The sequence below is a fragment of the Hibiscus syriacus genome, unplaced genomic scaffold, assembly GCF_006381635.1.
Source record: "Hibiscus syriacus cultivar Baekdansim isolate YM2019G1 unplaced genomic scaffold, ASM638163v2 tig00112812_pilon, whole genome shotgun sequence".
Taxonomy (NCBI): domain Eukaryota; kingdom Viridiplantae; phylum Streptophyta; class Magnoliopsida; order Malvales; family Malvaceae; genus Hibiscus; species Hibiscus syriacus.
This window is the reverse complement of record NW_024063406.1, coordinates 223,687-237,017: the sequence shown is the minus strand read 5'-3', so window position 1 is coordinate 237,017 and position 13,331 is coordinate 223,687. Positions and strand designations below refer to the sequence as shown.

General features: G+C 38.8%; 2 protein-coding genes and 1 pseudogene across 2 annotated transcripts; 1 reads left to right on the top strand and 2 right to left on the bottom strand.

Moving 5' to 3' along the window:
- The first annotated feature begins 499 nt into the window (after window positions 1-499).
- Window positions 500-2,792, top strand: LOC120183785 (coiled-coil domain-containing protein 90B, mitochondrial-like). Its single transcript, XM_039188412.1, has 8 exons — window positions 500-749; window positions 837-1,127; window positions 1,221-1,352; window positions 1,466-1,525; window positions 1,964-2,040; window positions 2,147-2,203; window positions 2,307-2,373; window positions 2,469-2,792. The coding sequence occupies exons 2-8, from the start codon at window positions 894-896 to the stop codon at window positions 2,586-2,588; spliced, it is 747 nt and encodes a 248-aa protein (XP_039044343.1). The 5' UTR covers window positions 500-749; window positions 837-893; the 3' UTR covers window positions 2,589-2,792.
- Window positions 2,793-6,013: 3,221 nt separating this feature from the next.
- On the bottom strand, window positions 6,014-7,995 carry LOC120183781 (annotated as a pseudogene).
- A 3,165-nt stretch (window positions 7,996-11,160) lies between these two features.
- Window positions 11,161-11,694, bottom strand: LOC120183780. Its single transcript, XM_039188408.1, has one exon. It carries the CDS (start codon window positions 11,692-11,694, stop codon window positions 11,161-11,163), a length of 534 nt encoding a protein of 177 aa, XP_039044339.1.
- Between the last annotated feature and the right edge of the window lie 1,637 nt (window positions 11,695-13,331).

The following is a 13,331-nucleotide window of genomic DNA, read 5'->3' as shown; positions in this document are numbered from 1 at the left end:
TATCAATATCATTTTATTTTGATACTTCCATTAATATGTCGTTAGTACTAGTGATTTTTGAAGGTCCTACGAATTGAGCTTGTAACCTCTTATAAAAATTTAATTTACTTTCGAAGGTCCTGAGAATTGAATCTATGACCTATAAAAATTATGTTTTTAAGGTCATGATAATTTTTTAGGTGGTCACAAATTTAATTCTTAGGTCCGAAAAAATAAATTTTTTAACTAGTAGAATTGTCCACATGTTAACAGAAGATCAAAATGGAATGATATTGATAGTTTTAGGACTCATAGAATATTTTAAGTTTTAAAGACTAATTTAGAAGGGGTCATAGTTTGAGGACTGATAAAAAACATTTTAAAGTTTAAAGATTAATTTAAAATAGTAGCATAGTTTGAGGGCTTTAAATAATTAATTAAAAATACAATTTTAAATTTTTTTAATCAAATATGAATATACTTAAAAATAAACAATCAGATCCTTTGTGGGAACAGTTGACTGTCTGAAGAACATAAAAACCGGGAGATCCTTTGTGGTGTTGAAAAGTCAAAGATTTGCTCTCCTTGAAATTGACGGTGAAGAATCAACAGCGAAAGGCCTCCCTCCGTTTCCCGAGACAAGAGCTGCCAATGCCAATTCCATTCCCTGTTTTAGTAAGCAATGCCCCCTATTAGTATAATCCTCAATATCCTATCTTATCTCCATTTTCATCTTCTTCTCTCATATTTCTCAAACTCTGCAGCAGCAGGTACTTGTTTTTCTTCTTCCAGTTTCACGTCATTCATTCAACCGAATGTTCTTATAACTAACCCATTTTTCCCTTTTCTGCTTAAAGCTTTCGCTTATTGGGAATTCAATTCGCATATTTTCTTTGAATCAAATTTCCAATTTAATGGCCGCTGTGGCTGCTTGTAAACGCTTGAGTAAAATCGGAACCAATTCGTGGATGACAAGCGGAGTTAGCAGATTTAAGGGAGTGGTTTCCCCTCTCGATACGTCAACGTTTCTTCCCTCGGCAATTCGATTGTCAGCTTCTCCTTCTCCATTCTCACAATGCAGACATGTTTCTCAGCAGCTCGTGAAGTCAAATGGAAAAAGATTGTTTCTCATAGACACATTAGCTTTGGTAATTTCAAAATTTTCAATTTTTTTTTTTGGGGGGAGGTTGATTTCAATTCGTCTTCATTATTGAGAAAATGAAAGTGTGCATTGTTCTTAGGTTAGGAGATTCGAGGCGGAAGGTCTGCCTTCGAAGCAAGCTGAGGCCATAACAGTTGCCATAACTGAAGTTTTGAATGGCAGCTTGGAAAATCTGTCTCTTTCGGTTGTTTCCAGGGCTGACATGCAGAAAGTAAGTACTTTTCTGTTACAATGCAAGGCGGTTTATTGGACTGAAGTAAGTGCTTCTCCAAAATTTTATTCCTATTTCCTTATATTAACTCGCAAAAGGGTGTCCTTTGGCAGAGTCAAATGACTCAAGAATCCAATCTTTCGAAGCTGAAATCAGAAGTTCAAAGTTCTCAGGTATTTACCAATTCTTTACATTCAACATTGATTATTTTAATTGGAATTTCCAAACATGTTAATTTTAGTGCATGTATGTATCTGTGTGTTTAATTAATTGAATCCCTTTTGAGTTGTTTCGATTAATAAGTCGCTTTGGGACTCCAAATCTTGTTTTGAACTAATAACATTTGATTGCTTGAATGGGAGAAACAGTATACATTGATGGTATATGATCTTAGCGTTGCTAGAAACAGTATATATTGATGGTATATGATCTTAGCACTGCTAGAAACAGTATATATTGATGTTATATGATGTCAACATTTGGGACTCCAAAGCTCTTCCTGGAATTTCGAATGTGAAACATTTGTTATGATGCAGACCAAAGATTGGATCTGAGTTGGTGCCTCTTTGTCTGTTAAAATGGGTTATTTTTCTAAACACTAAGTTATGCAGGAGCACCATTATTCATTGCTGCAACACGAGAATGAGAAGCTTCGGCATGATATAGAGAAGATGCGCAGTGAACTAAGGTCTTGCTTTTGAGTCTAACATCCATCCCCGTTTGCCTATTACAATCTGAATACCTACATTTTCTATTATGATGATGCCCTTATAAGGATATTGATTGTCATACAGACATGAAATTGACAAAGTCATCGCGGAGCATCGACTGGATTTGAATCTTGAAAGAGGGTAAGAAAAAGATGAATATCTTTTTTTTAGCGCCATACATTTATGTTCTCATTAAATCCACCAAAAACAGTGTATAAATATGTGTGGTTTCTAACAACTGCAGGCGAATTAGGGATGAGCTCACAGATCAGAGTGCTGTAACATCTAACCTCACTAACACACTTGACCGGGTTAGTGTTTTTAAGTGAATAAGAAATGGCTTGCTTTAGTTGATCGAATTTGTGACATTTGTTGTTTTCCATATCCTATGGTACAACTTGTTCAGGAAATTCATACATTAAAGGCTCATCTGGAAGGTGCAAAATACGACTTGATAAAATACTGCATAGGTACACTCGTTTCTATATCCGCAGTCGGTCTTGCCATGGTTCGTATACTGGTGTAATCATTCAGTGACAGAGTAACCCCAAAAGAGGGAAGAGGCAGATGCTCTTTTTCTCTTTTCTTTTCTTGTAAATGGAAAATAGCTCAGTTTTGGTGAAGCTATTCTTCATTTGTGCCACTTAGGATTTTAGTTCGGTTGAATGGAATGGTTGAGGGTCGAGGTAGAGACATCGAGTTCGAGCCTTATAGCTCTCCTTTTGTAAAAGAGAAGCAACAACAATCATACCGAGTTGTTCTTTGTTCAAGATTTTGAAAATAAATAAAAGATAATTCCATTGATGATTATAGCAGCTGCTTTCAAGTGCTTTTCCTTTTCTTGTATTCTTAGCCTGGTTTGGTTAATCTGCAAGATGACGCTAATTTGATTTTTGTCATAATAAAACCTAAATCTTATATTATAGGAAGGAACAAAAATTATTATTATTTTTGTTGCCCTCCTTTCAAGGTTTCACATTAATTAATTCGGACTGAACCGCGTTGCATACTTGACTTTGATGGGTCTATTGAAAATTTGTGTAAAGAATTAAATTGAAGAGAGAAGGTCAAAGATTTCTCTGTAAAAAGTGTTTGATATTTTATACTTCATAAAATATTTTTAAATTAATTTATAATTAATAATTTTATAAGTTCATATATATTTATAATTTTATTTTATTTTTAGTCATTTTTTAATATTTAATAATTTTTAGTTTTATTTTAAGATTAAATAAATTTTTAACATAATAAAAAAATCAGTTAAACCTTCAAATTTTTTAAAAATCAATGAAGTCTCTATTATATTATTAATCACATGTAAACTTTTACGTCGATATAAATAATTAAAAATGAGTTCAAACACAATATTGATATAATTAAAAATGAGAAGCAAAACTAATAATTTTAATGAAATATACCCTTTAGCTCCTCTTATATGTATCCCATGGAGGACCTTATCTATGTGGATTGCACTTACACATCCTCAAGAATACAACCACGTTAATTTAATTAAAATAGGAATGCCCTCTTCGATGTTGTCTCTCTCAACCGCACATGGCCACCACTACCCAAATTTCATTAGTCAAGCAAAAGGCATTATATTCCCCAACTGCTACCTCACACACGGGCTATGTTCACGGCATCAGTCAAGCTAGCTCCACTAGTCTTATTCATATGGTGCATGCATTATAAAAATTAATTTAAAACATGTTTAGACGAAATTGATAGATGATTATTAGGCTTATCTGGAAGGAAGCGAATATGATCGTGTATCAAATCATGAAATTCATTCATAATGTGCATATCCCTCGGTTATTTCCCATAATTCTCTTAATATGGTTAGTTATTTACTTTAAAGATGCCTAAATAGTGGGGTAGGTATGAACATACACCACCAAGTTAAGTGGTACTTTACCCTAAACTATTACTAATTCGGATTATACATTTTGCATGCTTATGATTATTTTAAACGCATTCCATGTTAATGTCCCTAAGGCAATTAAATAGTCTTTCAAAAGCTTCTGAATTGGAATGTTTAAGCAGGGCTTAGCATGCTTTGTCTGTGTCTATCTTTTTACTTCTTTTTTCTTCTTAAAAGAAGATTGATTAAGAGAGCAGAGTGCTCAACGTAAAGTGAGTGTATGGTTGAAGCCAGTGAAAAATGGAGAGCGTGGGGACATATTGTTGCACATGGGATATAGTTTCAAATTTCATCTCTTTGTCTCATTGTTGCAGCCTTTTGAAAGGTGCTGTTTGGTATTGGTTGCTTTGAGGTTGCTCATGTGGGGACTGTTTCAAGAAGTTGTTTTGCTTGATTACTGTACTATACAGCAATCAAAGAGTATATAAAGGGATTGGAGAGGAGGAATTCTTGCATTCTCAAGTTGAGATAGAAAATGGAAATGACAAGAGCAGTAAGGGCTTTGGTTGTAGTCGCGGTGTTGATGATCAGCCTGTGTTGGGTTGATGGAATGCGTGGATTTGAGAGAAAGAATGGAATTCCTGGGTTGTCCAATGCTAATTCCAGCACTATGGTTTCTAGTGAGAACCATGGTGTTATTGAGAATGTACAGGACAAAGCCGTGAATTCTTCTCAAGAAATTTTAGTCTAAAGCAATAGTAATATTGTTCATAATGGTGGGAAAGGGGGAGACGGTGGTGATGGTCCTGGTGGAGGTGGCAATAGCAATGCAAGAGGGAAAGGTAAACCACTCAGGAAAAGAAATGGTAGGGGCAAGGGGGTGGAAGTGGCGGAGGTGGAGGGGGTGGCGGGAATGGTGGAGGAGGAGGTGAGGGTGGCGGAGGAGGGGAAGGGGGAGGAGGCGGAGGTGGTGGAGGAAATGGAGGGGGAGGAGGTGGCGGTGGCGGTGGGGGCAGTGGTGCTGATGGAGGAGTTTGGGGTTGGGGAGGTGGCAACCAGGGTAGGTGATGGTTTTGGGGATGTGGTGGCTCAAGAAAACCAATTGGATGGCAGACTAGTTCTTCCCCAACAAAACCAAACCATGCGCGTCAAATGGAGAAAACAAACTTTTAAAAGGAATTCCCCTCCACTTGCCTCTACATTTGCATTTTTAAAATCAAACACTTTTCTCCATCAATGAAACAGTAATACCATACATCAAAGAATATCCTTTTCTCCTGCTTAATCCAATGTATCTTCCACTTTTCCTAATTTACACACAAAAGAGTTCCCATTGTGTTCTTCTATGTTGTAAGTTTTGCCTATAATGTAATATGCAGAGAAATGAAAATTCTTCTAAATCCCAATTTGTGTTACTCTCATAACATTATTATACGCCCTGTTTAGGCCTTGCCCCAAACCGGGCAAATTTAGAGTCTAATTTCTCCATATAAATAAACGAAGAAACGGCGCCAACTGTGTCATGTAAGAGGAAATTTGGCCCTATAAGTGGGAGCAGTTTTAAGTTTTAAAGTGCTCTGTCAGTTTCACTTTAACCATTGAAGCGGCCATGTTTTTGAGTGCCTAGTCAGGAACTCTTCCTCTACCTCTTGACTTGGTTAGAAGACAATTCTGGACATTTAATTTATGTTTTTGATTAGATTATTTATTCAAATCCCAAGATCTGTCCGTTGCTCTGTTGGTAATCGTATGGACTGACATGTCTGTAGTTTGTAAAACATGCATCCCGAATTAATTTGCCCATTCACAATAATAAATACTGCACATTAAAGTCTTTAGTGGGGAGCTGTATGTAGCCGTTAGAAATCAGCTCTTCTCAATCGTTTGGATGTAGAAAATTCATATCGACGGTGTCTTCTAAAACTTGGTAATTTATGAGAGTTTACTATTTATGTTCGAGATAAATATATCAACATAACAACGAAGATATGATTTTCAAATCGTTCTCCAAATTTTTGTACCCTTATGGAACACATATATAGTATATGACATTTGTCCCTATTCGAGTAAATTGTGACTCGAAAGCAAGTAAAATAACCATTGATATTGAAAAAAAAAAACATGTTCTTGCAATTATTACAATAATTTCTTTGTGAAAATAACTATAAATGTTTACAAGGTGGAAGAGGGGTACCACACAAGCCTGGATTGCCACTAAATGCAGATGCAGGGATTATGGCTTTATGGAGAGGAATCTCGCCGCTTAACCGATTATACGACACATTGAATTCCTTGAGCTCATTCAAATTGATCACCTTCCCTGGGATAGAGCCGATGAGCTTGTTCCTAGAAAACAAAATTGTGGTCAATTCAGCGGCATCACCGAGCTCCACCGGTATCTTTCCTGAAAGTCCATTATTTACCAGCTTCAAGATTTGCAGCTGACTCAACTTCCCTAAGGATTTTGGTATTGATCCTTTAAGTTGATTATATGACAGAACAAGTGATGTTACCGAATCCATTGCAGGGCTCTGTAGAACGGATTCATTAATAGGACCAGTGAACATATTGTCGGATAGATCAATAGAATTAAAATGGCCTATAGGGTCATCAGTTTCTTTAGAGAAAACTGTATCCAGGTTACCAGAAAACTTGTTTGAATGAAGATCAAGATCCATTAGACGCCTAAGATTCTTGAATTCGGCTGGGATTGATGAGTGAAGACCGTTGTTCGATAAATTGAGAAAAGAAAGGCTGCTCATGTTTCCAATCCATGGCTGTAGTTTCCCCGTCAAAGCATTGCTTGATAAATCTAGAGTGGAAATCGATGTAGAAGATAACCATCTCGGAAGAGACCCTTTAATCCCGGTTTTCGCTAATGCAAGCCGAAAAAGTTTCAATTTAGCAAACCATTTCGGTATGCTAACGATTCCTAGAGGATTAAACGACAGATCCAGTGTCTGCAAGTTCTGCAACTTGATCAGCTGAATTGGGAGTTCACCGGAGAGTTCGTTTCTTGACAAATCTAGCGTTTGAAGGTTTCGTAAATTGCCAAAACTCGACGGAATCTTGCCGGTTAAACGGTTGTTCGATAAATATATTTCAGAAAGAGTGACAAGGTTTCCCATTGAAGCTGGTAGTTTCCCATTGAAGCTGGTAGTTTCCCAGTTAGCCTGTTGTTCTCAAGGATTAGCCTCAGAATATTTAGGAGCCCACCAATGGATGATGGTAAAGTTCCTGTCAACCTGTTTTCTGATATGCGGCAAAACTGAAGAGTGATGAGCCCGGAAAACGATGGAGGGATGCTTCCAGTAATCTGGTTGTGATTCAGATATAGGAGTACTAATGCCGAAAGTCCTCCTATGGATTTAGGAATGCTGCCTGTTATCTGGTTTTCGGATAAGTCAAGATATTTGAGGCTCTTAAGATTGCCAATACTCGTAGGCAAACTACCAGAAATATTGTTAGCATGAAGATCAAGCTTTGTAAGCAAAACCAACTTCCCTATTGTTGCCGGAATTGATCCACTCAATTGGTTTCCTGAAAGACCAAGTTCGGTGAGTTTTCTCAAGGATCCACTAACAGAGAGAGGTATAATACCAGAGATACGATTGTTGCTGAGATAAAGCTTTTCCAGGCTTGATAAGCTCTTGAATGTCAATGGTATCGACCCCGTAAGCTGGTTCGAATCAAGAAAAAGAAGAGTAAGATGCCTTAACTTGCCAAACTCCGACGGTATCGGTCCATTCAAGTTTTTCAGATTGCCAAGATCAAGAACTCGAAGAAACGACAGGTTCCCAAGGGAGGGAGACAAAGTGCCATTCATGAATGTATCCAGTAAGTCGTCACCGTCCGAAACAAGGCCTGGACGCGTGACATTGACCACCCTCCCCCTGGCATTGCAAGCGACCCCTTTCCACGACGTACAGCAATCAGTTGAAGGTATCCATGATCGCAACAGTCACGAAGGGTCCACTGGATTGCAGGCCTCACAAGCAAGTGGTGAGAAGGACAGTGACAGAAACAGCAAGAGAAGTAGAGAAAACATATTGTTATTAACTGAAATCTCCATCGATGGCTTTGGAATCAAAAACCTGTAAGGTCCAAGCTTATATATATATTTATCTTCATTTTAAGGCAAGTTGACAGATGGAAAACAGTGCAGCCATGATATTAATGCGGATTTGATGGAGTACATCAACGGATATTAGCTCTCCACGCCTTGCATGGAAACTTCCAGCCAATTGCAATACAAAATATGGCCTTCAAATATCTTGGTCAACCTGGAATATCTGGATCTTAAGCAACACACGAATTAATCTAAATTATCTGTTATGTTTTCCGCCACCAGCTGGTCTATTTGTTTACACTGAAGCTGTGGAACATGATTGACAAAATGAATAGCGAAGGTCAAATCATGGTTCTAATACCTCTACTAAGGTAAAAAAAAAATCTGTACTTTTATGTAGCATGAATAGTGGAATGGTAGTGTACCATTTTAAATGGGAACGGGGACTAAAAGTATTATAACATTCATGTGCTCCATTCTGATAAGATTATTGGCCATTGCAGAAACTGGTAACTGATTTTTATTTCCATGTTGATGAATCTCGCGAAGTTCGGCCGTTTACAAAGAAGAATTAGGGGTGAGCAACACCGGGTACCCACTTATTTTTTTGGGAACTGGAACCGGAACTTGTTGCACCGGTTCCTAAAAATTGAGATCTGGAACGGAACTTGTAGGTACCGGTACCGGTTCCAGGTATTCTGTTATTTTGATAGCTTTCTCATTCAACCTATTAATTGTTACATATTAAGTGGGATGGTATGTCGCCTCCACGATAAAATTGGCTCTTTTATAACCTGTTAATTTATTAAACTAAAATGCTACTACTTATCACAAGTAGAACTCTTTTCTATACAAAATTTATCCACCATTTCATACTTAAATAATAATAAAAACACTAACCCAAAGTATATATTACGAAAACGTAATGTTAGAAATCAATTACAACAAGTTTAATCCAAATTCAAAAGTATAGATCACAAAACGCATAAAACCCAAACCAAGTACATTTACAACTAAAAGATATTACACAATATTTGTAATTAATTTGCAGTCCATTCTCAAACTTTGATGCGGTGATTCCCTTGATGCTCTCCTGACTCCTAGCACAAAGAATGACTGCAGCTTCTAAGCGGGTGAGTTAGGGTTTCTAATTTTTGACTCTATGTTTTTAACTTTTTACGTTCAAAGTATTTTTTTAGTACGGGCTTAGTTTACTTGGGCTCTAATATTTTGGATAATATAATGTTATGTGGTTCCGATTCCGGTTTCGATTTCAGAGTACCCGATATTGGAACCGCTTTTAGCCTGGTACCCAACCGGTTCCGGATCCAAAATTTTGGGAACCAACATCGATGTCAACAGGGTCCTTATTTTGCTACCCGAAACCAGAACCGTTGGGACCGGTTCTGGTTCGGAACAGGTTCCCCATTCTTTTGCTCACCCCTAGGAAGAATAGAGGTATATGTTCTCTATTTCCATAGTTGTAGATGTACTTTGTGTTTTTTTTAAGGAATAAAAGTTTATATTCCAATAGCATCATCAATTACAACTTGCTTAATACAATCAGGTTCATCTAAATAAAACCAAACTGGATTGTTGTTTGATAAGGCCCATTGTGCTAGTGCATGAGCGACTCGGTTAGCTTCCCTATACACATAGTGCACTTTAACAGAAGGAAGGTTAGCTAAAATCAGTCTAGTCTCATTGAGCAACAATACAATTGTAGAGATATCCTGTGTCTTTTTAGTAACCTGATTAGACAGCCTGTAAACAATCGAAATGGCATCACCTTCGATAATTGCATTGTTCCAACCATTCTCGGAAGCCAATCAGATACCCTCAGTAAAAGCAACTGCTTTAGTGGACTCGGCCGTGAACGGAGGGTCAATCTTCTTAGCCAATCCCCCAATAACCATTCCATTCGAATCCCGAGCCACTATACCAACAGCCGCAACTCGAGAAGCCTTACAATAAGCCCCATCAACATTAATTTTAACCTCATCATGGGCCGGCTTAATCCAACAACACGGTCTTCGAAGAACTACAACATCACTTGAACTCCCTAAAGAATTCGAAGCAATTTTGTACTCCCCAATCAAATTCGAAGAGTTGATAATGATGTCCCTGTATGATTGCAAATCCCCATTATTAACAAGATTTTTGCGTCGGTTCCATATGTTCCAAAGCAAGACAAGAAACAAATCGAAACCTTCATCATTCAGCTTGGACTGAACATATGACAATCACAGGAGAGAAGAGTTTCTACTCCAATCAACAATCTCGGGGGAAAACCCGACATCAAAAGAACTGTCTTTGCTTTAGGGCAATATTTAATCGCGTGCATAATCGATTCCAGCTCACAAAGACAAAGAGGACAAACACCATCTCCAAGATTTGCTTGTTTAATTTTAGATCCCACGGGAATGGCTTCATGAAAAACACACCATTAATACGCACTTGAAAAGAGACCGTGGAAATACACTTTCGAATAAGATTGACAAATGAACAACTAAAACCCATCCGAAGCATAACATCCAACAAAAAAAACCCATTCCACTCTATCATAAGCTTTCTCCATATATAACTTAATAGCAGCACCCTTATTAGGACCATTTTTAGACCCTTTAAGATAATGGATAAGTTTATGTGCCACTAGAAAATTGTCAGAAATACGACGACCAGGGACAAATGCGCATTGGTTCTCGGCAACACAAGCATGCATCAAAGGTTTAAGACGATTTACTATAGCTTTTGACACAACTTTATAGATGACCGAGCATAAGCTAATCAGTCTAAATTGCTTTATTAATTTTGGACTAGAAACCTTAGGGATAAGAACAATAATAGTACGATTAACATAATTAAAATCTATCGTATCATTCAAAAGGCTAAGACAAAGATTAACGAAATCACAACCAACAATATTCCAAAAAGAACGGAAAAAATTGACCTGGAAGACCATCAAAACCAGAAGCTTTTGAAGGATTAACTTGGGAAAAAGTAATGGTGACCTCCACGGCAGAAAAGTCTCGGCAAAGCATCTCGTTATCACAAGGGGAGACACATCAAGCAATGGCTTGAAGGATCTCCTCGTGGGGAGCCGCTTCAGAAGAACGAAAGAGAGAGGAAAAATAGCTCGTAGCAACACCAAAAATATCCTTTAACCTGTCACTCCAAACCCCCTTCACTCTCCAACCCCTCGATCCAATTCTTTTTGCGACGCCCATTAGCTCTTTTATGGAAAAAGGAAGAATTACGATCCCCATCCTTAAGCCACGCAACTCGAGAACTTTGAAGCCAAAACATCTCATCTTTATCCATAACGTCCTTAAGATCCACAAGGGCTTTCCTCCGTAGCTCACAAGACTCATCTGTGATCGGACCTAAAGTAAGCCTAAGAATAAAACTCTTTAAGCGCCTCTCTTCCCTCTTGGCTTGACTTCTTCTTGCTCTCTGCCAGTCTCCTAGCATAGACCTTATCTTCCCCACTTTAACTGAGAAAGAATCTTCATTGTTCTCCCAAACCCGATGCACAATATTCCGGCATTGATCTTCATTAGCCCAACACGCATCAAATTTGAAATAATCCCTCCTAGGCGAGCATATCGTAATAGCACCCTCCAAGCTCAACGAGATCGCAGAATGATCGGACGACGCCGTCGAAACCGTATCCACATAACACTCCGGGAACAAGAGTCTCATATCAATTTTCGTAACAAATCTATCGATTCTCTAGCACACAAACGTTTTAACACGGGTACCAATAGCCCAGGAAAACCAACCACTCCTAGGTCTAATGTCCCACACATCGGCTCCACGAAGACATCGCTGGAACTCCTCCATATAAACCCTCACTGGTTTCTGCCCTCCTCCCTTCTCGTCCGGATGAATAATTTCATTAAAGTCTCCTCCCAGGCACCAAGAAAGAGAAGAGGTAGAAGCCAAATGAGAAATCATCTCCCAATTGTGCTTTTTATCCAACCACCCGCTGCGCCTATAAAACCCCGTAAACCAGAATTTCTACTCCCTCCAAAGAACCTCCACATCAATATGTAGGTTAGAGAAGTTCTGAAGCGAGACATCTAAACCCTCCTTCCAAAGCATCATTAAGCCTACACAATGATCCGATCTTTTCACTAAAAAACAACCAAACATCTTTGTAGCCAATCTAATTGCCTCCGTTTTATTTTTTCGCAACTTAGTTTCAGAAACAAAAACCAACATCGAGTTCATTTCGGAGATCAGTCTCCTAAGCTCTCGAACTGTCGCGGGGTTCCCAAGCCCCCGACAGTTCCAGCACAGAATCTTCATGGCTCCTGGCGGGGCTGAACCTCAGCCTCCGCTGCAACAAAAGCATCTCCCGCATCCTCCTCTGGTAATTCGCTTGGGTCCTCCTCCATACTAACACCTACTTTAGAGTTTAAAGTAGAGTCAGATATATGCACCGTCTGCCGGTTCGCCCTTTTAATCTTCATTTTCCCCTTATTCGGCTCCCCAATCTTTCTTTTCCTCGAGCTAGAAGATCCTACCATGGCCCTCGCACTTGGTTCCTGATCCTGCTGCTTCTCCTCCAACAGTTCTCGCTTACGAACCATAAAAAACCCCGGGAACGTTCTTGGAAGGGAGCTATCTGTTCCAAAGGAATCATTCGGATCAGAATTATCCTCCTGATTAGAGTTGGAAGAATGTAACAAATCTCTTCCTAGCAGCCATGGTCTACCACGGGGACTCCTTGCAACATGATTCGAAAGCAGGTTATTCGCTGAACTTGTCATTGACCTTCCATTGTTCTCCCCTTCAACATAGATAATTCATTCTCTTCTTCTGGTGCTACTTTCTTCAAGTCTCTTGATAGGTGACACTCTTAGCCATTCCCCGAATTGGAGTGACTGCTGCAGTTGCTCCGAAAAACCCGGACATTCCGTGAGCATATGGCCAATAATGTCGCACCTATAGCAAAACGAATGCAGTTGTTCATGATTTAGTAAACACCTCCTCGGTTCTCCATTCGCAAGCACCCCCATCTTAGCACATCTTCGCAACGGTTTGGTACTATCAATCTCCACTCTAACACGAAGGTAATCACCCATTCTTCCATCACCAGTTCTTGTGTCAGTAGCAATAGTCTTCCCTATTCTATTGTCAATCTTCTCCGCTGTCTCAATTTTTATATACCCCAAAGGGAGATCATAAATTCTTACCCACACTCCAAGGGGCCGGAAATCGAACTCTTCGAGACTCAGAGTAGGGTCAAAGTGAGTAATAGCCAAAAGAGTTCCTTTGAAACTCTATGGGGTGCGTTTCATAATAGCTTACTTATCCGAGAGCGTCTTGAACTT